The sequence below is a fragment of the Bufo bufo genome, chromosome 6, assembly GCF_905171765.1.
Source record: "Bufo bufo chromosome 6, aBufBuf1.1, whole genome shotgun sequence".
NCBI lineage: Eukaryota > Metazoa > Chordata > Amphibia > Anura > Bufonidae > Bufo > Bufo bufo.
The window spans coordinates 175,994,013-176,017,245 of NC_053394.1; the positions used below are offsets into that span (position 1 = coordinate 175,994,013).

The 23,233-nt window shown below is 41.8% G+C and overlaps 1 protein-coding gene, 2 non-coding genes and 5 pseudogenes across 3 annotated transcripts; all 8 read left to right on the forward strand.

Moving 5' to 3' along the window:
- The first annotated feature begins 3,456 nt into the window (after positions 1-3,456).
- Positions 3,457-3,657, forward strand: LOC121006579 (annotated as a pseudogene).
- A 12,968-nt stretch (positions 3,658-16,625) lies between these two features.
- LOC121006605 lies at positions 16,626-16,826 on the forward strand (annotated as a pseudogene).
- Positions 16,827-17,888: 1,062 nt separating this feature from the next.
- Positions 17,889-18,088, forward strand: LOC121006648. Its single transcript, XR_005780348.1, has one exon. It is a non-coding gene; the product is annotated as a U2 spliceosomal RNA (small nuclear RNA).
- A 1,062-nt stretch (positions 18,089-19,150) lies between these two features.
- Positions 19,151-19,351, forward strand: LOC121006589 (annotated as a pseudogene).
- Positions 19,352-20,413: 1,062 nt separating this feature from the next.
- LOC121006643 lies at positions 20,414-20,618 on the forward strand (annotated as a pseudogene).
- Positions 20,619-21,679: 1,061 nt separating this feature from the next.
- On the forward strand, positions 21,680-21,880 carry LOC121006539 (annotated as a pseudogene).
- A 719-nt stretch (positions 21,881-22,599) lies between these two features.
- LOC121003411 (H/ACA ribonucleoprotein complex subunit 3-like) lies at positions 22,600-22,794 on the forward strand. Its single transcript, XM_040435256.1, has one exon. It carries the CDS (start codon positions 22,600-22,602, stop codon positions 22,792-22,794), a length of 195 nt encoding a protein of 64 aa, XP_040291190.1.
- Positions 22,795-22,940: 146 nt separating this feature from the next.
- On the forward strand, positions 22,941-23,139 carry LOC121006592. The gene has a single exon (XR_005780342.1). It is a non-coding gene; the product is annotated as a U2 spliceosomal RNA (small nuclear RNA).
- Positions 23,140-23,233: the final 94 nt, after the last annotated feature.

Genomic DNA, 23,233 nt, shown 5'->3' on the forward strand with positions numbered 1-23,233 from the left:
CACCATCTTATTAGGAGACTTCAATTGTGCTATTGAAGGAGACAAAATGGATATAACTGGAAGAAGACTATGTCAGATTTTGAAGGACTTTTCCCTTTCAGACGCTGCTGCAGCTAGGGGAAGGACTCTTTTGCCAACATATAAGTCGGATGGGGGCAGGTTTAGCTCTCGAATTGACTTTATTTTTTTCAGTAAGGACTTGGTATGTAGGGACTGTGTGCAAGTAGATGCTTTTTTTTCAGATCACATGGCTTTGTTATGTTGTATGGAAGGAGATATGGAAGAGATATATGGACGGGGTGTGTGGAAAATGAATATTAGGCTATTAGAGGATGAAAGTATAATGATAGCCTTCAAAAAGGAATATTTGCATTGGAAAAAAAGAAAAAATGAATATGTGGATGTGTTGAAATGGTGGGAGTGGGTGAAATGTAAGATTAAGTCCTTCTTCAAAAAATGGGGTTATAAGAAAGCTAAAATGATAAGAGAAGAATACAAGGAATTGAATGCAAGGTATGTATGGTTATTAAAGTTACGATCAATGGATGTGGAGGTGAATGATTTAGTGGAAGATGCAAGAAAACAAAGAAAAAAGATAGTGGAAAAAAAAAGGGAAAGAGATTATTTATAGGTCTAAAGTTGAATTTTTGGAAAAAAATGAAAAATGTTCCCGTTTTTTCTTTAAAAAAATATGTAACAAGAAAGCTGATATGGTTGAGATATTAGGTAAAAATGGGGAAAGTATAAGAGGGAAAGAGGTAATGGATGTTGTTGAAGAGTTTTATCAGGTCTTATTCTCCAAAAAATGGGTGGATAAAAGTTTAATGAATGGAATCTTGTGTCACATGGGGGAGAGGCTCAGTAATGAAGAATGTGTTGCAATATGTGATGAAATTACTTTAGATGAAGTAAAAAAAGTGGTGATGAGTGGGAAAAAGAATAAAACACCTGGGATGGATGGTATACCAGTGGAATTGTTCATAAAAGCGTGGGAATGGATGGGTGAGGACTTGACGCAAATTTGTAAGTATATGTGGAAGTATGGGGTATTAAGTGAAAGTATGAAAGAGAGTGTTGTGGTTTTGATTTATAAGAAAGGTGAAAGGAGGAAATTGGAGAATTGGAGGCCAATTTCCTTATTAAACACAGATTATAAAATTTTTAGTAAATTATTAGCATTTAGGATGAGGGAGGTAATTGGAAGGGTAGTGGATGAAGATCAGGTGTGTGCAGTGCCAGGTAGAAGTATGTATGATAATTTAGTGTTATTGAGGGATTTAATTGGTGACAGTATTGTTAGAAAACAAAAGTGTATGTTATTTATGATTGATTTTGAAAAAGCATTTGATAGGGTTGCGCATGAGTTTATGTTTATGGTTTTGCAAAGGATGGGGTTTCCGTCGGTCTTCTTGAATTGGGTTAAGTGTTTATACAAGGATGTTAGGAGTAGGTTTTTGGTGAATGGTGTGTTAAGCAAAGTGGTTAGGATCGAGTCTGGAGTGAGACAAGGATGTCCGATGTCGCCTATGTTATTTATTTGTGTGATTGAGGTGCTATTAGTATTGATGAGGAGAGATAAATTTATGCATGGTTTGTTGATTCCAGGGAGTATGGGTAAACGTGTTAGTGTTTTGAGTTATATGGATGATGTGGTGATCATAGATGATAGTATGGCTGCGATTAGAAGGGGAAGATTGTGTTTGGACTTTTTCTGTGGTGAGTCTGGCTTCAAAGTAAATTGGGAGAAGTGCTTTTTAAATGTTTTGGGGACAAGAATACTAAGTTGGAGGGTGTAAAGAATGAAGAGGGTGCGGTCAAAGTTTTGGGTATGTGTTTTAATGAAGATTTAAAAGGGAATGAGAGTTGGGATGAATGTGGCAAAAAAATTGAGAGGAAGTTAAATTTTTGGAGAATGAGAGAGTTAACTTTATCTGGTAAAATTTTGATTATTAAGTCGGTGATTCTACTTATCATTTTGTTCGTATATTCTATGTATCCGGTTGATGCAAGGAATGTAAGGAGGGTCGAGACAATGATCTTCACCTTCCTGTGGGGAAGTAGGATGGAAAAATTAAAGAGAGAGTATGTGTATATGTTGGAGAAGAATGGTGGATTAGGGCTGACGAATTTGCATTTCTTTTTAGGTGTTAAATATATCAAGATGTTTGTGACTGTATTGGGTAAGAATTGTAAGAGTTCATGTATGATAAGGTATTCAGCTGGATGGATGTTGTATGGTTTAAAGTGGTGTGTACGTGATGCGAGAATTCCGGTTGCTTTTAGATGTCCGGTTTGGTATGTGGCGATTGAAACTTTCATTAAAAAGAATGATCTATTATCTATAAGTATGAATGAATTTAAAGATAAGAATAGTGTGGTGAAAAAGTTTAGACAGAAAGAGATTGCGTGTTATATTTTGCTTTTGAGAGAGAGTGAGGCTGTGGAGGTGTGGAAAAATTTATCAATTGGTGGAGTTTCTAATAGACAGAAAGATATTGCATGGATGAGTTTTCATAATATTTTGCGGGTTCGTGAAGTACAAAAGAGAAGAAATTTAGTGAGGTCTGAGATGTGTCAGAGAGAGGGATGTGGGGAAAGTGAGACTGTTAGGCATTTGTTTTGGGAATGTGGGTATGGAAGAGGGGTATGGAAGAAATTAGGAGTTTTGGTTGAGGATTTGACAGGTGTCGCACAACTAAATTTAAAAGTTGCTATGTTTGGAATTGGAGCATGTGGAGCATTGAAGTCAAGAATATTGTGGTTTGTTGTGATGTGTGTTATGGAGAGTTTGTGGGATGTAAGAAATTTAGTGGTTTTTAAGAGTAAAGAGGTGTCTATGGCAGAGTGTGTTAAATTAGTACTATCAAGACTGTATGTGATCTACCTATGGGATTGTCAGAAGAAAGGAGTGGACTCCGAGGGTGTATGGAAGCACAAAAAATTGAGATTTTTGGTCAGAGTTTAATTTTTTTTAGTATAGGTTTTCCTTTTTCTTTTACGAAAAATAAAATAAAGAATACCATAATGATGATTGATCTGAGCAATAAATAACTTGTTTTTTATTTTTTCCAATAAGTTATACCGATTGCAATGGTTAACCTGAATGGTTTAAAGAAAAAAAATAATAAATTACCTGGATGAGCAGGGAGATCGGGTGTACACCATGAAGAAAGTGGCTCCCAGTGGACAGCTGACCTCTTCAGCCGATCCAGCCCGCTTCTCTCCCGATGACAAGTATTCCCGACATCGCTTCTCCATCAAGAAGAGATTTGGTCTCCTGCTCACCCAGCAGCCCCGGCCGGTTTTATGAGGCGGGCCGTGCGGAGGAACGACAGCTGGACTTGGAATCTCTCAGCTCCTTCTTACCACATTCACTCTTGTTGGACATTTGTGACTTTATCACTTAACATGGGAGGTGTTTTCTGAGTTTTGTATGAAATAAAGAAAAATAAATAAATAAATTAAATAAATAAATAAATAAATAAATCTGTTCTTATCAGTTTAATATCTGATACGTCCCCTATCGGGGGACCATATATTAAATGGATTTTTTGAACAGGGAGTTGGAAAAAGACTGATGGGTTAGTTAATTGGCTTATCACCTGAATGAAGTGTTTGGACCTCCACGCTCCTTGGTTTTACTTTGGGCCAGTTGTGCACACTTGGGATGCTGAGTTGTTCCTGTGAATTGACCATTTAGTACTTTTGTAGCAAGTTGGCTGGATGTAACCATTTAGCTTTTCCAGTGCTGTAATAATAAATGAGTAAAGTTTGCCCATGTCTCCCTCTTGTGGATCCTTTGAACTGGATTACTTGGAGGTTAACAAGTAGTCCAGCACTTCCTATGTATCAGCACCTGCCTTGTCTGGACAATGGACGGAACACTGCACGTGTCACAAGAGCCTTGTCAGGTCAAGAGGTCAAAGAGGTCAAGTAAGGTCAGGTCATTGGATGACATCACAAGGGCCCTGATGGAAAACTCAACAATGGGGCCGTGACATCACAATCAACAATGCATACTTCCTTTTTTTTCTCACTACTACTTCTCCATTCACTCCTATACGTTTTTCTGCTTGGCGTGCTATGGCACCAGGAATTGCGTGCGAATAAAAAAGGCGTGTGCAAAAGTGGCGGGTGGGGGTGGAGCTATGCAGATGGCGAACACAAAGAGGAGCATAATGCTGGTGACTTCTGAGCGTAGGACGCACGTTTTCCCTGGTTTGTGAGAGAGGAGAAGGAAGCCTCCCGGACTGTGTCTGGGGCTGGGGCCCGTAGGCTGTTGCCTTGAGAAGTGCTTTGCAATGGCGATAAGCGGCCCCGTTGTCGAGGCCCCTTTTGGCTAAGATCAAGTGTAGTATTGAGAGGTGCTGCCTTGGGCTTGGCCGGAGGTGCCCCGGGTACCCGGACGCTCGGTCTCTGGCGGAAGCCGTAGTTCATAGCTGCGGTGGAAGCCAGTGCGGCTATTGGGGGGACGGCTTAGTCCCGGGGCAACGAGAGGCGATCACCCCTGCCACCGCACATAGCTGCGGGGGGCAGTTCAAAAGGACCTGTGAGAAAGATCCTGGATTTTGAGAGGAATTTGAAAATGGAATTCGAGAAGAAAAAGAATTGCTTGGCAATTTTTGGCAAGAATGTTCCAGAAAGTCGTTGGAATGAAGACTATGTTATGGACGTTCTGATGGAGATTGGGAAAATCAAGAAAGAGGACGTGTTTTGTATGCAAAGGAACAGTAAGTCATGTACTTTTGATGTGACCTTGCAAAGTGAAGAAAAATGTTGGGACTTTTTTTTGGCATGGAGGGAAGTTTTCTGTTCATGCCCGGAGGTAAAGATTCGTGTATCAAGCGTTGGAAGAGCAAGAAAGTTGGTGGTTGAGATGGATGACCCGTTTGTGAAAATGGAAGATGTTAAAGTGTTTTTGGAAAGTAAAGGTCTGATTGTGGATTTTGAGAAGAATTTTGTGAATTCAGTAGGTGTATGGAATGGCAAGAGACGTTTTTTTGTTTGGTCAAAAGTAGGGAGAGATATGTTTTCAAGGGAAGAATGGTTTTTGTTATTGGGAGAATGGAAAGAAGATGGAAAGAAAAGAAGAGAGTGAAGATAAGAGTATGGATGAGAGAAATAGTCAAGAAAATGTGAAGACAAGTATGAATATAGAAGAACGAAAGGATTTGGAAATGGAGGAAGAGTCAGTGAGAAGTTACAGTGAAGAAGTTAAAAAGTCTTGGCGTGAGCAAGTGAAAAATGGAGAAAAGAAAGAAGGAAAGTCTAGGGTTGAGACTGTGAAACAGGCTGTTAAAAAGAAAGATGAAAGAGACCATTATGAACCTGTTTTGGCACCTATGGAGTTAATATGGGAGACTGGGGATTCTGCATCGGTTAAGAAGATAGAAAATGATAGTATTTGGTTTTTAGAGAAGAAAAGAGTAAAAATGAAGGCACAGAAAGAAGAAAAGGATTGAAAATAAGATTTATGTTATGTTTTGTTAAAGTTTATGTTATGTTCGTTTTTAGGAAAAATATGGAAAAATAAGATTTATGTTATGTTTTGTTTTTATGTTTTGTCTGTTAAATATTATTTTTTTTAAAAAAGAATAAGAAATATAAATAAAAAGTAAAAAATACGTTGGAGCGAGTGATGAAGCGCAACACATATGATGGTTTGATATAAATATGTGGCGTCTTCTGACGCTATCAACTAAAAAAAAATCTGTTCTTATACTACACTTGCATGATGTAACCTTAGTCATGCCCTTGGCCTTGCAGCAACGTCTTTTTTAAAGGCTTAAGCTGCATGCTGCTTTTGGGGGTAGACGGCGGTTTATCATGGGAGTGTGCATTCAGCACGCCAGGGCCGGGGAACCCCGGGTCAAGCACGGCTTTGGAATAGCGGTGGAGGAATCTAAGAAGAATCTTTTTACTTTGGAGTTCCTTGTCCAAGAAGTCCTTTTCAAGACTCTGCTCGTCAGAAGAGAAAATATCGTATGCCTGCAAGACCCCAGAGGAGGTATGTTTACGCTGGTTTTGAGCTCTTTAAGTGCATGTCAGAATTTGCACTACCATTTGAAAGAGAATGAAAGTAACCCAGTTTTGGACGGTTTATCCTTTATCTTGCTCTATAATGACGATGTACATCTTATTGTATTAATGTTCAACCCCTATGTGGCGAGGGAACATATTGAGTTGTTCATAAAGAACTATTGTTCGTATGTGCATTACTCGCATGCTGTTAAAAATTCACAGGGGTTATGGACTGGAAAATACAAGTATTATGTACGATTTGCCCAGGACCCGGATGGGCCGGGCGGTTTGCGATACCCCCCCCCAAAAATTTGCTATTGGGAGGGATGCTGGAATCTTGTTTTTTTCCAATGCTCCTGAATTTTGTCGTCGGTGCAAAATGTATGGTCACATTCAGGAGAGGTGTACCGAAACTTTCCTGAGATGTAATAAGTGTGGGAAAACCGGTCATCTGTCAGCGTCATGCACAAACCTCCCAGTATGCAATGTGTGTGGCCAAGAAGGGCATGTTTTTAAAAACTGCCCTGCAAGAAAAGGTAATCGTCTTTTTACTGATGTGGTGAGAGGGGAAAATGCAGAAGCTTCTGAGAAAGGGGTTGTACACCCTGAACCAGAGATTGAGGAAGTGCAAGAGGAAGGGGAGATGGACCTTTCCCTTGTGGAGGACGTGATTCCTCAGATTTTCGATATTCAGACAGGATTGCGGGGTGAAGGGGAGGGTGATGTGGACGCATCGCTTTCCAAAACCCCTATAATCGGATGGGCTGGAGCTGCAACATCACAGGAGGGGACGGGTGGCAAGGAGACTTCACAAGTGTTCCAACGAGACCAGCAGATGAGGAGGTTGGTAAGACGCCTAAAAGACAAAAACTTCTGTCATCTTCGGAAGGTGAGGATCCGGCGAGTCCTATTCGGACGGGAGTATACCCAACATCTCAAATTCCAGATAATGTTCCTTTTTTAGAAGATCCAGGGACTGGAATCTTTACATCAGGTTGCCAGCCTCCCGGAGATGTAGGCTGAGAAAGTTGTGGGGTACTGGAAATTATGTGAGAGCTCGAATCAATTCATGGCTGCCAATGTTACTTTGAATGCATTATCTTTGAATGTAAGACTTATCAAGACAAGACCTAGGAGGGTAGCCATTTTTGATTTTCTTAAGAGCCAAAAATCTGATATAATTGCATTACAGGAATGCGGAATTGAAGATAATTCATGTGCAAGTGATTGGACAGGTGGTGACTCCATTTGGTCCGGATCACCTGGAAATAAGAATGATGGGGTTGGGATCCTGCTAAATGGTAATAGATTCAGTTTTGAGAGTTATACGGTGGTGGAGATAGGTAGATGTGTGATTGCGATAGTTAAATATAGAAAATGGAAAGTGAGAGTGGTGAATATGTATTGTTCGGTGAGGAAAGAGGAACGTCTGGAATTGTTAGAGAAATTGAGTGTTTTTTTTGTCTGGAAGAATGCCCACCATCTTATTAGGAGACTTCAATTGTGCTATTGAAGGAGACAAAATGGATATAACTGGAAGAAGACTATGTCAGATTTTGAAGGACTTTTCCCTTTCAGACGCTGCTGCAGCTAGGGGAAGGACTCTTTTGCCAACATATAAGTCGGATGGGGGCAGGTTTAGCTCTCGAATTGACTTTATTTTTTTCAGTAAGGACTTGGTATGTAGGGACTGTGTGCAAGTAGATGCTTTTTTTTCAGATCACATGGCTTTGTTATGTTGTATGGAAGGAGATATGGAAGAGATATATGGACGGGGTTTGTGGAAAATGAATATTAGGCTATTAGTAACATAGTACATAAGGCCGAAAAAAGACATTTGTCCATCCAGTTCGGCCTGTTATCCTGCAAGTTGATCCAGAGGAAGGCAAAAAACCCTGTGAGGTAGAAGCCAATTTTCTCCACTTTAGGGGAATAAAAAATTTCTTCCCGACTCCAATCAGAATAACTCCCTGGATCAACGACCCCTCTCTAGTAGCTATAGCCTGTAATATTATTACGCTCTAGAAACACATCCAGGCCCCTCTTGAATTCCTTTATTGTACTCACCATCACCACCTCCTCAGGCAGAGAGTTCCATAGTCTCACTGCTCTTACCGTAAAGAATCCTCTTCTATGTTTGTGTACAAACCTTCTATCCTCCAGACGCAGAGGATGTCCCCTCGTCACAGTCACAGTCCTGGGGATAAATAGCTGATGGGATAGATCTCTGTACTGACCCCTGATATATTTATACATATTAATTAGATCTCCCCTCAATCGTCTTTTTTCTAAAGTGAATAACCCTAATTTTGATAATCTTTCAGGGTACTGTAGTTGCCCCATTCCAGTTATTACTTTAGTTGCCCTCCTCTGAACCCTCTCTAGCTCTGCTATGTCTGCCTTGTTTACAGGAGCCCAGAACTGTACACAGTACTCCATGTGTGGTCTGACTAGCGATTTGTAAAGTGGTAGGACTATGTTCATATCACGGGAATCTATGCCCCTTTTGATGCAACCCATTATCTTGTTGGCCTTGGCAGCAGCTGCCTGACACTGGTTTTTGCTGTTTAGTTTGCTGTTTATTAAAATTCCTAGATCCTTTTCCATGTCAGTGTTACCGAGTGTTTTACCATTTAGTATGTACGGGTGACTTGCATTTTTCCTTCCCATGTGCATAACCTTACATTTATCAGTGTTAAACCTCATCTGCCACTTATCTGCCCAAGCCTCCAATCTATCCAGATCCCTCTGTAGTAGTATACTGTCCTCTTCAGTGTAAATTACTTTACACAGTTTAGTGTCATCTGCGAAAATTGATACTTTACTATGCAAGCCTTCTACAAGATCATTAATAAATATATTGAAGAGAATAGGGCCCAATACTGACCCCTGAGGTACACCACTAGTGACAGTGACCCAATCTGAATGTGTACCGTTAATAACCACCCTCTGTTTTCTATCACTCAGCCAGTTACTTACCCACATACAGATGTTTTCTCCCAGTCCGAGCATTCTCATTTTATATACTAACCTTTTATGCGGTACAGTGTCAAATGCTTTGGAGAAGTCCAGATATACGACATCCATTGATTCGCCGCTGTCAAGTCTAGAACTTACCTCTTCATAGAAACTGATTAAATTAGTTTGACATGACCGATCCCTCACGAAGCCATGCTGATATGGCGTTATTTGCTTATTTCCGTTGAGATGCTCTAATATAGCATCTCTCAGAAAACCTTCAAACAGTTTACCCACAACATATGTTAAACTTACCGGCCTATAGTTTCCAGGCTCTGTTTTTGGCCCCTTTTTGAATATTGGCACCACATATGCCACGCGCCAATCCTGTGGGACATTCCCTGTCAGTATAGAGTCTGCAAATATCAGAAATAAGGGTCTGGCTATGACATTACTTAATTCCTTTAGGATACGGGGGTGTATGCCATCCGGTCCTGGCGATTTGTCTATTTTAATCTTTTTGAAGCCGCTGATGTACTTCTTCCTGGGTCAGACAGGACACTTTTAATGGGGAATTTATTTTTGCATTCTGCATGTCATCTGACAATTTATTTTCCTCAGTGAATACATTGGAGAAAAAAATATTTAACAGCTTTGCTTTCTCCTCGTCGCTCTCTGCGACTCCCCCCTCATTACTCTTTAAAGGGCCAACACCTTCAGCTTTATACTTTTTAACATTTATATAATTGAAGAACATTTTAGGGTTGGTTTTACTCTCTTTGGCAATTAATCTCTCGGTCTCTAGTTTGGCCGCTTTTATTTGTTTTTTACATGTTCTATTTTTTTCCTTATAGTTTTTCAGTGCTTCCGTGCAACCCTCCTGTTTTAGTGTTTTATATGCTTTCTTTTTGTCATTTATTGCTTTCTTTACAGTTCTATTTATCCACATTGGTTTCTTTTTGTTCCTTAACCTTTTATTACCATACGGTATGTACCTCTGACAATGAGTTTTTAGGATGTTTTTAAAGATATCCCATTTTGTGTCTGTATTTGTGAGGACTTTGTCCCAGTTAATTTGGCCTATGGCCTCTCTTAGTTGGCTAAATTTAGCTTTTTTGAAGTTTGGTATTTTTGTTCCTCCCTGTAGAAACGCTCTTTTGAATGATAATTGGAAGGTTATTACTTTATGGTCACTATTTCCCAGGTGTCCCCCGACCTGCACGTCTGTTGTTCTGTCAGGTCTATTGGTTAATACTAAGTCCAGTATGGCCGTCCCTCTAGTCGGGTCCTGAACCAGTTGGGAGAGGTAATTGTCTTTGGTTATAGCCACGAACCTGTTTCCCTTATGAGATATACAAGTTTCAGTTTCCCAGTCTATATCTGGGTAGTTGAAGTCCCCCATAATAACCACCTCATTATGATTTGCCGCCTCGTCTATCTCGTTTAGTAGTAGATTTTCTGTGGACTCTGGTATATTAGGTGGTTTATAGTAAACTCCTATTAGTAATTTATTGTTGTTTTTAGCTCCATGTATCTCTACCCATAGTGACTCCACATGTTCATGTCCCTCACTTATATCTTCTCGGACTGTGGGCTTTAGACAGGACTTTATATAAAGGCAGACCCCTCCCCCTCTCCGGTTTTGACGATCCTTTCTAAACAGACTGTAACCTTGTACATTAACTGCCCAGTCATAGCTATCATCCAGCCATGTCTCAGTTATTCCCACTATGTCATAGTCCTCCTCACACATCACTAATTCCAGTTCACCAGTTTTATTAGTCAGGCTTCTGGCATTAGTATACATACATTTGAGAGGTTTATGTATATTTTTTACCCTACACCTTTCCTTCTGAATTGTTCTAGTCCCTCCTTCCATTCCTCCCCCATTCTTATTACCTTGCCCCCGGTCTCTATCTGCACTATCTTCCCCTCCTATAACGTAATTACCCTCCCCCCCAGTCCCTAGTTTAAACACTCCTCCAACCTTCTAGCCATCTTTCTCCCCAGCACAGCTGCCCCTTCCCCATTGAGGTGCAGCCCGTCCCTACGATAGAGCCTGTTGCCCATAGAAAAATCGGCCCAGTTCTCCAGGAACCCAAACCCCTCCATCCTACACCAGTTCTTGAGCCACTTGTTAATCTCCCTAATCTCCTATTGCCTTTCTTGTGTGGCTCGTGGTACAGGCAGTATTTCGGAAAATACTACCTTAGAGGTCCTTGCCCTCAGCTTATGACCTAAATCCCTGAAATCATTTTTAAGGACTCTCCACCTACCTCTAACTTTGTCATTGGTTCCAATATGGAACCCAGTAATCTGTCAACCCGATCCGCGATGTGTCGAACTCTAGCGCCAGGAAGACAGCACACTGTTCGGCGATCACGGTCTTTGTGACAGATTTCCCTATCTGTTCCCCTAATAATGGAGTCTCCCACTACCAGCACCTGTCTGGCCTGCCCTGCTCTCCTGGTTCCCTGCTTACTGGAGCTGACATTCCCCTGACTGGCAGAGGAAGTGTCTGGCTGCAGCAGTGCCGTCCCCGGACTGACATCCCCCTCATCTGCCAAACGTGCAAACTTGTTGGGGTGTGTCAGATCAGGGCTAGCCTCCCTGGCACTCTTCCCTCTACCCCGCTTTCTAACTTTTACCCAGCTAGCTACCTCACTTTCCTCAGCCTCCTCTCTGTCACCCTCCCCCTCATCTACACCAAAGAGTGCTTGCTCGGTGAGAAGCAAACTCTTTTGCAAATTATCAATGCCTCTCAGTGTTGCAACTTGCCCATTTAGAGACTCGATCTGCGATTCCAAACGGGTAATTTGCTCACATCTAGAACAAAGATATACACCCTCGAACGGCTGTTCCAGGACTGCATACATCATGCAAGATGTGCACTGGACTGCATTGTAAATTGTGCAACACATACTAAATGGGGATTACAACAGTAAAAAAAGTAAAACAGTATAAATGATTTAGATTTAGACCCTGTCTGCTGTAGTTGAAGGACCACGAAAAAAAAGGCAACAACACACAAGGAAATTATATCCAACCGTAGTTTCCAAACTCCTTTTCTTAAACTCCTTATTTTTTAACTCCACTTAATAAGAAGCCACTTAGTAGAGCAAGCCTCAGAAAGAGCAGGCTCTGAAGAGTATAAGTGGCTCAATTTATAGCACCTGGATGCCCCAGGCACTCGCCTTAATTAAGCAGAGAAAAAAAAAAAACGATTTTAAATGCAAGTACAAAAATACAAACACTTAACTTTCAATGATCTCTGCTGCAATCCACACTCAGCCACCTGCAATCACTCCCACAAAACCACACACAGCTCTAGAACTCCTTATTTTTTAACTCCACTTAATAAGAAGCCACTTAGTAGAGCAAGCCTCAGAAAGAGCAGGCTCTGAAGAGTATAAGTGGCTCAATTTATAGCACCTGGATGCCCCAGGCACTCGCCTTAATTAAGCAGAGAAAAAAAAAAAACGATTTTAAATGCAAGTACAAAAATACAAACACTTAACTTTCAATGATCTCTGCTGCAATCCACACTCAGCCACCTGCAATCACTCCCACAAAACCCACACACAGCTCTAGAACTCCTTATTTTTTAACTCCACTTAATAAGAAGCCACTTAGTAGAGCAAGCCTCAGAAAGAGCAGGCTCTGAAGAGTATAAGTGGCTCAATTTATAGCACCTGGATGCCCCAGGCACTCGCCTTAATTAAGCAGAGAAAAAAAAAAAACGATTTTAAATGCAAGTACAAAAATACAAACACTTAACTTTCAGTGATCTCTGCTGCAATCCACACTCAGCCACCTGCAATCACTCCCACAAAACCACACACAGCTCTAGAACTCCTTATTTTTTAACTCCACTTAATAAGAAGCCACTTAGTAGAGCAAGCCTCAGAAAGAGCAGGCTCTGAAGAGTATAAGTGGCTCAATTTATAGCACCTGGATGCCCCAGGCACTCGCCTTAATTAAGCAGAGAAAAAAAAAAAAAAGATTTTAAATGCAAGTACAAAAATACAAACACTTAACTTTCAATGATCTCTGCTGCAATCCACACTCAGCCACCTGCAATCACTCCCACAAAACCACACACAGCTCTAGAACTCCTTATTTTTTAACTCCACTTAATAAGAAGCCACTTAGTAGAGCAAGCCTCAGAAAGAGCAGGCTCTGAAGAGTATAAGTGGCTCAATTTATAGCACCTGGTTGCCCCAGGCACTCGCCTTAATTAAGCAGAGAAAAAAAAAAAAAAAAAAGATTTTAAATGCAAGTACAAAAATACAAACACTTAACTTTCAATGATCTCTGCTGCAATCCACACTCAGCCACCTGCAATCACTCCCACAAAACCACACACAGCTCTAGAACTCCTTATTTTTTAACTCCACTTAATAAGAAGCCACTTAGTAGAGCAAGCCTCAGATCACATGGCTTTGTTATGTTGTATGGAAGGAGATATGGAAGAGATATATGGACGGGGTGTGTGGAAAATGAATATTAGGCTATTAGAGGATGAAAGTATAATGATAGCCTTCAAAAAGGAATATTTGCATTGGAAAAAAAGAAAAAATGAATATGTGGATGTGTTAAAATGGTGGGAGTGGGTGAAATGTAAGATTAAGTCCTTCTTCAAAAAATGGGGTTATAAGAAAGCTAAAATGATAAGAGAAGAATACAAGGAATTGAATGCAAGGTATGTATGGTTATTAAAGTTACGATCAATGGGTGTGGAGGTGAATGATTTAGTGGAAGATGCAAGAAAACAAAGAAAAAAGATAGTGGAAAAAAAAAGGGAAAGAGATTATTTATAGGTCTAAAGTTGAATTTTTGGAAAAAAATGAAAAATTTTCCCGTTTTTTCTTTAAAAAAATATGTAACAAGAAAGCTGATATGGTTGAGATATTAGGTAAAAATGGGGAAAGTATAAGAGGGAAAGAGGTAATGGATGTTGTTGAAGAGTTTTATCAGGTCTTAATCTCCAAAAAATGGGTGGATAAAAGTTTAATGAATGGAATCTTGTGTCACATGGGGGAGAGGCTCAGTAATGAAGAATGTGTTGCAATATGTGATGAAATTACTTTAGATGAAGTAAAAAAAGTGGTGATGAGTGGGAAAAAGAATAAAACACCTTGGATGGATGGTATACCAGTGGAATTGTACATAAAAGCGTGGGAATGGATGGGTGAGGACTTGACGCAAATTTGTAAGTATATGTGGAAGTATGGGGTATTAAGTGAAAGTATGAAAGAGAGTGTTGTGGTTTTGATTTATAAGAAAGGTGAAAGGAGGAAATTGGAGAATTGGAGGCAAATTTCCTTATTAAACACAGATTATAAAATTTTTAGTAAATTATTAGCATTTAGGATGAGGGAGGTAATTGGAAGGGTAGTGGATGAAGATCAGGTGTGTGCAGTGCCAGGTAGAAGTATGTATGATAATTTAGTGTTATTGAGGGATTTAATTGGTGACAGTATGGTTAGAAAACAAAAGTGTATGTTATTTATGATTGATTTTGAAAAAGCATTTGATAGGGTTGCGCATGAGTTTATGTTTATGGTTTTGCAAAGGATGGGGTTTCCGTCGGTCTTCTTGAATTGTGTTAAGTGTTTATACAAGAATGTTAGGAGTAGGTTTTTGGTGAATGGTGTGTTAAGCAAAGTGGTTAGGATCGAGTCTGGAGTGAGACAAGGATGTCCGATGTCGCCTATGTTATTTATTTGTGTGATTGAGGTGCTATTAGTATTGATGAGGAGAGATAAATTTATGCATGGTTTGTTGATTCCAGGGAGTATGGGTAAACGTGTTAGTGTTTTGAGTTATATGGATGATGTGGTGATCATAGATGATAGTATGGCTGCGATTAGAAGGGGAAGATTGTGTTTGGACTTTTTCTGTGGTGAGTCTGGCTTCAAAGTAAATTGGGAGAAGTGCATTTTTAAATGTTTTGGGGACAAGAATACTAAGTTGGAGGGTGTAAAGAATGAAGAGGGTGCGGTCAAAGTTTTGGGTATGTGTTTTAATGAAGATTTAAAAGGGAATGAGAGTTGGGATGAATGTGGCAAAAAAATTGAGAGGAAGTTAAATTTTTGGAGAATGAGAGAGTTAACTTTATCTGGTAAAATTTTGATTATTAAGTCGGTGATTCTACTTATCATTTTGTTCGCATATTCTATGTATCCGGTTGATGCAAGGAATGTAAGGAGGGTCGAGACAATGATCTTCACCTTCCTGTGGGGAAGTAGGATGGAAAAATTAAAGAGAGAGTATGTGTATATGTTGGAGAAGAATGGTGGATTAGGGCTGACGAATTTGCATTTCTTTTTAGGTGTTAAATATATCAAGATGTTTGTGACTGTATTGGGTAAGAATTGTAAGAGTTCATGTATGATAAGGTATTCAGCTGGATGGATGTTGTATGGTTTAAAGTGGTGTGTACGTGATGCGAGAATTCCGGTTGCTTTTAGATGTCCGGTTTGGTATGTGGCAATTGAAACTTTCATTAAAAAGAATGATCTATTATCTATAAGTATGAATGAATTTAAAGATAAGAATAGTGTGGTGAAAAAGTTTAGACAGAAAGAGATTGCGTGTTATATTTTGCTTTTGAGAGAGAGTGAGGCTGTGGAGGTGTGGAAAAATTTATCAATTGGTGGAGTTTCTAATAGACAGAAAGATATTGCATGGATGAGTTTTCATAATATTTTGCGGGTTCGTGAAGTACAAAAGAGAAGAGATTTAGTGAGGTCTGAGATGTGTCAGAGAGAGGGATGTGGGGAAAGTGAGACTGTTAGGCATTTGTTTTGGGAATGTGGGTATGGAAGAGGGGTATGGAAGAAATTGGGAGTTTTGGTTGAGGATTTGACAGGTGTCGCACAACTAAATTTAAAAGTTGCTATGTTTGGAATGGGAGCATGTGGAGCATTGAAGTCAAGAATATTGTGGTTTGTTGTGATGTGTGTTATGGAGAGTTTGTGGGATGTAAGAAATTTAGTGGTTTTTAAGAATAAAGAGGTGTCTATGGCAGAGTGTGTTAAATTAGTACTATCAAGACTGTATGTGATCTACCTATGGGATTGTCAGAAGAAAGGAGTGGACTCCGAGGGTGTGTGGAAGCACAAAAAATGGAGATTTTTGGTCAGAGTTTAATTTTTTTTAGTATAGGTTTTCCTTTTTCTTTTACGAAAAATAAAATAAAGAATACCATAATGATGATTGATCTGAGCAATAAATAACTTGTTTTTTATTTTTTACAATAAGTTATACCGATTGCAATGGTTAACCTGAATGGTTTAAAGAAAAAAATAAATAAATTACCTGGATGAGCAGGGAGATCGGGTGTACACCATGAAGAAAGTGGCTCCCAGTGGACAGCTGACCTCTTCAGCCCATCCAGCCCGCTTCTCTCCCGATGACAAGTATTCCCGACATCGCTTCTCCATCAAAAAGAGATTTGGTCTCCTGCTCACCCAGCAGCCCCGGCCGGTTTTATGAGGCGGGCCGTGCGGAGGAACGACAGCTGGACTTGGAATCTCTCAGCTCCTTCTTACCACATTCACTCTTGTTGGACATTTGTGACTTTATCACTTAACATAGGAGGTGTTTTCTGAGTTTTGTATGAAATAAAGAAAAACAAATAAATAAATTAAATAAATAAATAAATCTGTTCTTATCAGTTTAATATCTGATACGTCCCCTATCTGTGGACCATGTATTAAATGGATTTTCTGAACAGGGAGTTGGAAAAAGACTGATGGGTTAGTTAATTGGCTTATCACCTGAATGAAGTGTTCGGACCTCCACGCACCTTGGTTTTGCTTTGGGCCAGTTGTGCACACTTGGGATGCTGAGTTGTTCCTGTGAATTGACCATTTAGTACTTTTGTAGCAAGTTGGCTGGATGTAACCATTTAGCTTTTCCAGTGCCGCAATAATAAATGAGTAAAGTTTGCCTGTGTCTCCCTCTTGTGGATCCTTTGAACTGGATTACTTGGAGGTTAACAAGTAGTCCAGCACTTCCTATGTATCAGCACCTGCCTTGTCTGGACAATGGACGGAACACTGCACGTGTCACAAGAGCCTTGTCAGGTCAAGAGGTCAAAGAGGTCAAGTAAGGTCAGCTATTGGATGACATCACAAGGGCCCTGATGGAACACTCAACAATGGGGCCGTGACATCACAATCAACAATGCATACTTCCTTTTTTTTCTCACTACTACTTCTCCATTCACTCCTATACGTTTTTCTGCTTGGCGTGCTATGGCACCAGGAATTGCGTGAGAAAAAAAAGGCGTGTGCAAAAGTGGCGGGTGGGGGTGGAGCTATGCAGATGGCGAACACAAAGAGGAGCATAATGCTGGTGACTTCTGAGCGTAGGACGCACGGTTCCCCTGGTTTGTGAGAGAGGAGAAGGAAGCCTCCCGGACTGTGTCTAGGGCTGGCTGGGGCCCGTAGGCTGTTGCCTTGAGAAGTGCTTTGCAATGGCGATAAGCGGCCCTGTTGTCGAGGCCCCTTTTGGCTAAAATCAAGTGTGGTATCTGTTCTTATACTGTACGCGGCAGACATGTTCCTGCAGTATTACCTGGATGAGCAGGGAGATCGGGTGTACACCATGAAGAAAGTGGCTCCCAGTGGACAGCTGACCTCTTCAGCCCATCCAGCCCGCTTCTCTCCCGATGACAAGTATTCCCGACATCGCTTCTCCATCAAGAAGAGATTTGGTCTCCTGCTCACCCAGCAGCCCCGGCCGGTTTTATGAGGCGGGCCGTGCGGAGGAACGACAGCTGGACTTGGAATCTCTCAGCTCCTTCTTACCACATTCACTTCTTGTTGGACATTTGTGACTTTATCACTTAACATAGGAGGTGTTTTCTGAGTTTTGTATGAAATAAAGAAAACAAATAAATAAATTAAAGAATAAATAAATCTGTTCTTATCAGTTTAATATCTGATACGTCCCCTATCTGTGGACCATGTATTAAATGGATTTTCTGAACAGGGAGTTGGAAAAAGACTGATGGGTTAGTTAATTGGCTTATCACCTGAATGAAGTGTTCGGACCTCCACGCACCTTGGTTTTGCTTTGGGCCAGTTGTGCACACTTGGGATGCTGAGTTGTTCCTGTGAATTGACCATTTAGTACTTTTGTAGCAAGTTGGCTGGATGTAACCATTTAGCTTTTCCAGTGCCGCAATAATAAATGAGTAAAGTTTGCCTGTGTCTCCCTCTTGTGGATCCTTTGAACTGGATTACTTGGAGGTTAACAAGTAGTCCAGCACTTCCTATGTATCAGCACCTGCCTTGTCTGGACAATGGACGGAACACTGCACGTGTCACAAGAGCCTTGTCAGGTCAAGAGGTCAAAGAGGTCAAGTAAGGTCAGCTATTGGATGACATCACAAGGGCCCTGATGGAACACTCAACAATGGGGCCGTGACATCACAATCAACAATGCATACTTCCTTTTTTTTCTCACTACTACTTCTCCATTCACTCCTATACGTTTTTCTGCTTGGCGTGCTATGGCACCAGGAATTGCGTGCGAAGAAAAAGGCGTGTGCAAAAGTGGCGGGTGGGGGTGGAGCTATGCAGATGGCGAACACAAAGAGGAGCATAATGCTGGTGACTTCTGAGCGTAGGACGCACGGTTCCCTGGTTTGTGAGAGAGGAGAAGGAAGCCTCCCGGACTGTGTCTAGGGCTGGCTGGGGCCCGTAGGCTGTTGCCTTGAGAAGTGCTTTGCAATGGCGATAAGCGGCCCTGTTGTCGAGGCCCCTTTTGGCTAAAATCAAGTGTGGTATCTGTTCTTATACTGTACGCGGCAGACATGTTCCTGCAGTATTACCTGGATGAGCAGGGAGATCGGCTGTACACCATGAAGAAAGTGGCTCCCAGTGGACAGCTGACCTCTTCAGCCCATCCAGCCCGCTTCTCTCCCGATGACAAGTATTCCCGACATCGCTTCTCCATCAAGAAGAGATTTGGTCTCCTGCTCACCCAGCAGCCCCGGCCGGTTTTATGAGGCGGGCCGTGCGGAGGAACGACAGCTGGACTTGGAATCTCTCAGCTCCTTCTTACCACATTCACTTCTTGTTGGACATTTGTGACTTTATCACTTAACATAGGAGGTGTTTTCTGAGTTTTGTATGAAATAAAGAAAAACAAATAAATAAATTAAATAAATAAATAAATCTGTTCTTATCAGTTTAATATCTGATACGTCCCCTATCTGTGGACCATGTATTAAATTGATTTTCTGAACAGGGAGTTGGAAAAAGACTGATGGGTTAGTTAATTGGCTTATCACCTGAATGAAGTGTTCGGACCTCCACGCACCTTGGTTTTGCTTTGGGCCAGTTGTGCACACTTGGGATGCTGAGTTGTTCCTGTGAATTGACCATTTAGTACTTTTGTAGCAAGTTGGCTGGATGTAACCATTTAGCTTTTCCAGTGCCGTAATAATAAATGAGTAAGGTTTGCCTGTGTCTCCCTCTTGTGGATCCTTTGAACTGGATTACTTGGAGGTTAACAAGTAGTCCAGCACTTCCTATGTATCAGCACCTGCCTTGTCTGGACAATGGACGGAACACTGCATGTGTCACAAGAGCCTTGTCAGGTCAAGAGGTCAAAGAGGTCAAGTAAGGTCAGCTATTGGATGACATCACAAGGGCCCTGATGGAACACTCAACAATGGGGCCGTGACATCACAATCAACAATGCATACTTCCTTTTTTTTCTCACTACTACTTCTCCATTCACTCCTATACGTTTTTCTGCTTGGCGTGCTATGGCACCAGGAATTGCGTGCGAAAAAAAAGGCGTGTGCAAAAGTGGCGGGTGGGGGTGGAGCTATGCAGATGGCGAACACAAAGAGGAGCATAATGCTGGTGACTTCTGAGCGTAGGACGCACGGTTCCCCTGGTTTGTGAGAGAGGAGAAGGAAGCCTCCCGGACTGTGTCTAGGGCTGGCTGGGGCCCGTAGGCTGTTGCCTTGAGAAGTGCTTTGCAATGGCGATAAGCGGCCCTGTTGTCGAGGCCCCTTTTGGCTAAAATCAAGTGTGGTATCTGTTCTTATACTGTACGCGGCAGACATGTTCCTGCAGTATTACCTGGATGAGCAGGGAGATCGGGTGTACACCATGAAGAAAGTGGCTCCCAGTGGACAGCTGACCTCTTCAGCCCATCCAGCCCGCTTCTCTCCCGATGACAAGTATTCCCGACATCGCTTCTCCATCAAGAAGAGATTTGGTCTCCTGCTCACCCAGCAGCCCCGGCCGGTTTTATGAGGCGGGCCGTGCGGAGGAACGACAGCTGGACTTGGAATCTCTCAGCTCCTTCTTACCACATTCACTCTTGTTGGACATTTGTGACTTTATCACTTAACATAGGAGGTGTTTTCTGAGTTTTGTATGAAATAAAGAAAAACAAATAAATAAATTAAATAAATAAATAAATAAATCTGTTCTTATCAGTTTAATATCTGATACGTCCCCTATCTGTGGACCATGTATTAAATGGATTTTCTGAACAGGGAGTTGGAAAAAGACTGATGGGTTAGTTAATTGGCTTATCACCTGAATGAAGTGTTCGGACCTCCACGCACCTTGGTTTTGCTTTGGGCCAGTTGTGCACACTTGGGATGCTGAGTTGTTCCTGTGAATTGACCATTTAGTACTTTTGTAGCAAGTTGGCTGGATGTAACCATTTAGCTTTTCCAGTGCCTGCAATAATAAATGAGTAAAGTTTGCCTGTGTCTCCCTCTTGTGGATCCTTTGAACTGGATTACTTGGAGGTTAACAAGTAGTCCAGCACTTCCTATGTATCAGCACCTGCCTTGTCTGGACAATGGACGGAACACTGCACGTGTCACAAGAGCCTTGTCAGGTCAAGAGGTCAAAGAGGTCAAGTAAGGTCAGCTATTGGATGACATCACAAGGGCCCTGATGGAACACTCAACAATAGGGCCGTGACATCACAATCAACAATGCATACTTCCTTTTTTTTCTCACTACTACTTCTCCATTCACTCCTATACGTTTTTCTGCTTGGCGTGCTATGGCACCAGGAATTGCGTGTGAATAAAAAAGGCGTGTGCAAAAATGGCGGGTGGGGGTGGAGCTATGCAGCTGGCGAACACAAAGAGGAGCATAATGCTGGTGACTTCTGAGCGTAGGACGCACGTTATCCCTGGTTTGTGAGAGAGGAGAAGGAAGCCTCCCGGACTGTGTCTATGGCTGGGGCCCGTAAGGCTGTTGCCTTGAGAAGTGCTTTGCAATGGCGATAAGCGGCCCCATTGTTGAGGCCCATTTTGGCTAAGATCAAGTGTAGTTTCTGTTCTTATACTGTAAGCGGCAGACATGTTCCTGCAGTATTACCTGGATGAGCAGGGAGATCGGGTGTACACCATGAAGAAAGTGGCTCCCAGTGGACAGCTGACCTCTTCAGCCCATCCAGCCCGCTTCTCTCCCGATGACAAGTATTCCCGACATCGCTTCTCCATCAAGAAGAGATTTGGTCTCCTGCTCACCCAGCAGCCCCGGCCGGTTTTATGAGGCGGGCCGTGCCGAGGAACGACAGCTGGACTTGGAATCTCTCAGCTCCTTCTTACCACATTCACTCTTGTTGGACATTTGTGACTTTATCACTTAACATGGGAGGTGTTTTCTGAGTTTTGTATGAAATAAAGAAAAATAAATAAATAAATTAAATAAATAAATAAATCTGTTCTTATCAGTTTAATATCTGATACGTCCCCTATCTGGGGACCATATATTAAATGGATTTTTTGAACAGGGAGTTGGAAAAAGACTGATGGGTTAGTTAATTGGCTTATCACCTGAATGAAGTGTTTGGACCTCCACGCACCTTGGTTTTGCTTTGGTCCAGTTGTGCACACTTGGGATGCTTAGTTGTTCCTGTGAATTAACCATTTAGTACTTTTGTAGCAAGTTGGCTGGATGTAACCATTTAGCTTTTCCAGTGCTGTAATAATAAATGAGTAAAGTTTGCCCATGTCTCCCTCTTGTGGATCCTTTGAACTGGATTACTTGGAGGTTAACAAGTAGTCTAGCACTTCCTATGTATCAGCACCTGCCTTGTCTGGACAATGGACGGAACACTGCACGTGTCACAAGAGCCTTGTCAGGTCAAGAGGTCAAAGAGGTCAAGTAAGGTCAGGTCATTGGATGACATCACAAGGGCCCTGATGGAACACTCAACAATGGGGCCGTGACATCACAATCAACAATGCATACTTCCTTTTTTTTCTCACTACTACTTCTCCATTCACTCCTATACGTTTTTCTGCTTGGCGTGCTATGGCACCAGGAATTGCGTGCGAGTAAAAAAGGCGTGTGCAAAAGTGGCGGGTGGGGGTGGAGCTATGCAGATGGCAAACACAAAGAGGAGCATAATGCTGGTTACTTCTGAGCGTAGGACGCACATTTTCCCTGGTTTGTGAGAGAGGAGAAGGAAGCCTCCCGGACTGTGTCTGGGGCTGGGGCCCGTAGGCTGTTGCCTTGAGAAGTGCTTTGCAATGGCGATAAGCGGCCCCGTTGTCGAGGCCCCTTTTGGCTAAGATGAAGTGTAGTATCTGTTCTTATACTGTACGCGGCAGACATGTTCCTGCAGTATTACCTGGATGAGCAGGGAGATCGGGTGTACACCATGAAGAAAGTGGCTCCCAGTGGACAGCTGACCTCTTCAGCCCATCCAGCCCGCTTCTCTCCCGATGACAAGTATTCCCGACATCGCTTCTCCATCAAGAAGAGATTTCGTCTTCTGCTCACCCAGCAGCCCCGGCCGGTTTTATGAGGCGGACCGTGCGGAGGAACGACAGCTGGACTTGGAATCTCTCAGCTCCTTCTTACCACATTCACTTCTTGTTGGACATTTGTGACTTTATCACTTAACATAGGAGGTGTTTTCTGAGTTTTGTATGAAATAAAGAAAACAAATAAATAAATTAAATAAATAAATAAATCTGTTCTTATCAGTTTAATATCTGATACGTCCCCTATCTGGGGACCATATATTAAATGGATTTTCTGAACAGGGAGTTGGAAAAAGACTGATGGGTTGGTTAATTGGCTTATCACCTGAATAAAGTGTTTAGACCTCCACACACCTTCGTTTTGCTTTGGGCCAGTTGTGCACACTTGGGATGCTGAGTTGTTCCTGTGAATTGACCATTTAGTACTTTTGTAGCAAGTTGGCTGGATGTAACCATTTAGCTTTTCCAGTGCTGTAATAA

Excerpts from the sequence above, each read along its gene's own strand:
- LOC121003411 (XM_040435256.1), top strand. The coding sequence starts at position 22,600 with ATGTTCCTGCAGTATTACCTGGATGAGCAGGGAGATCGGGTGTACACC.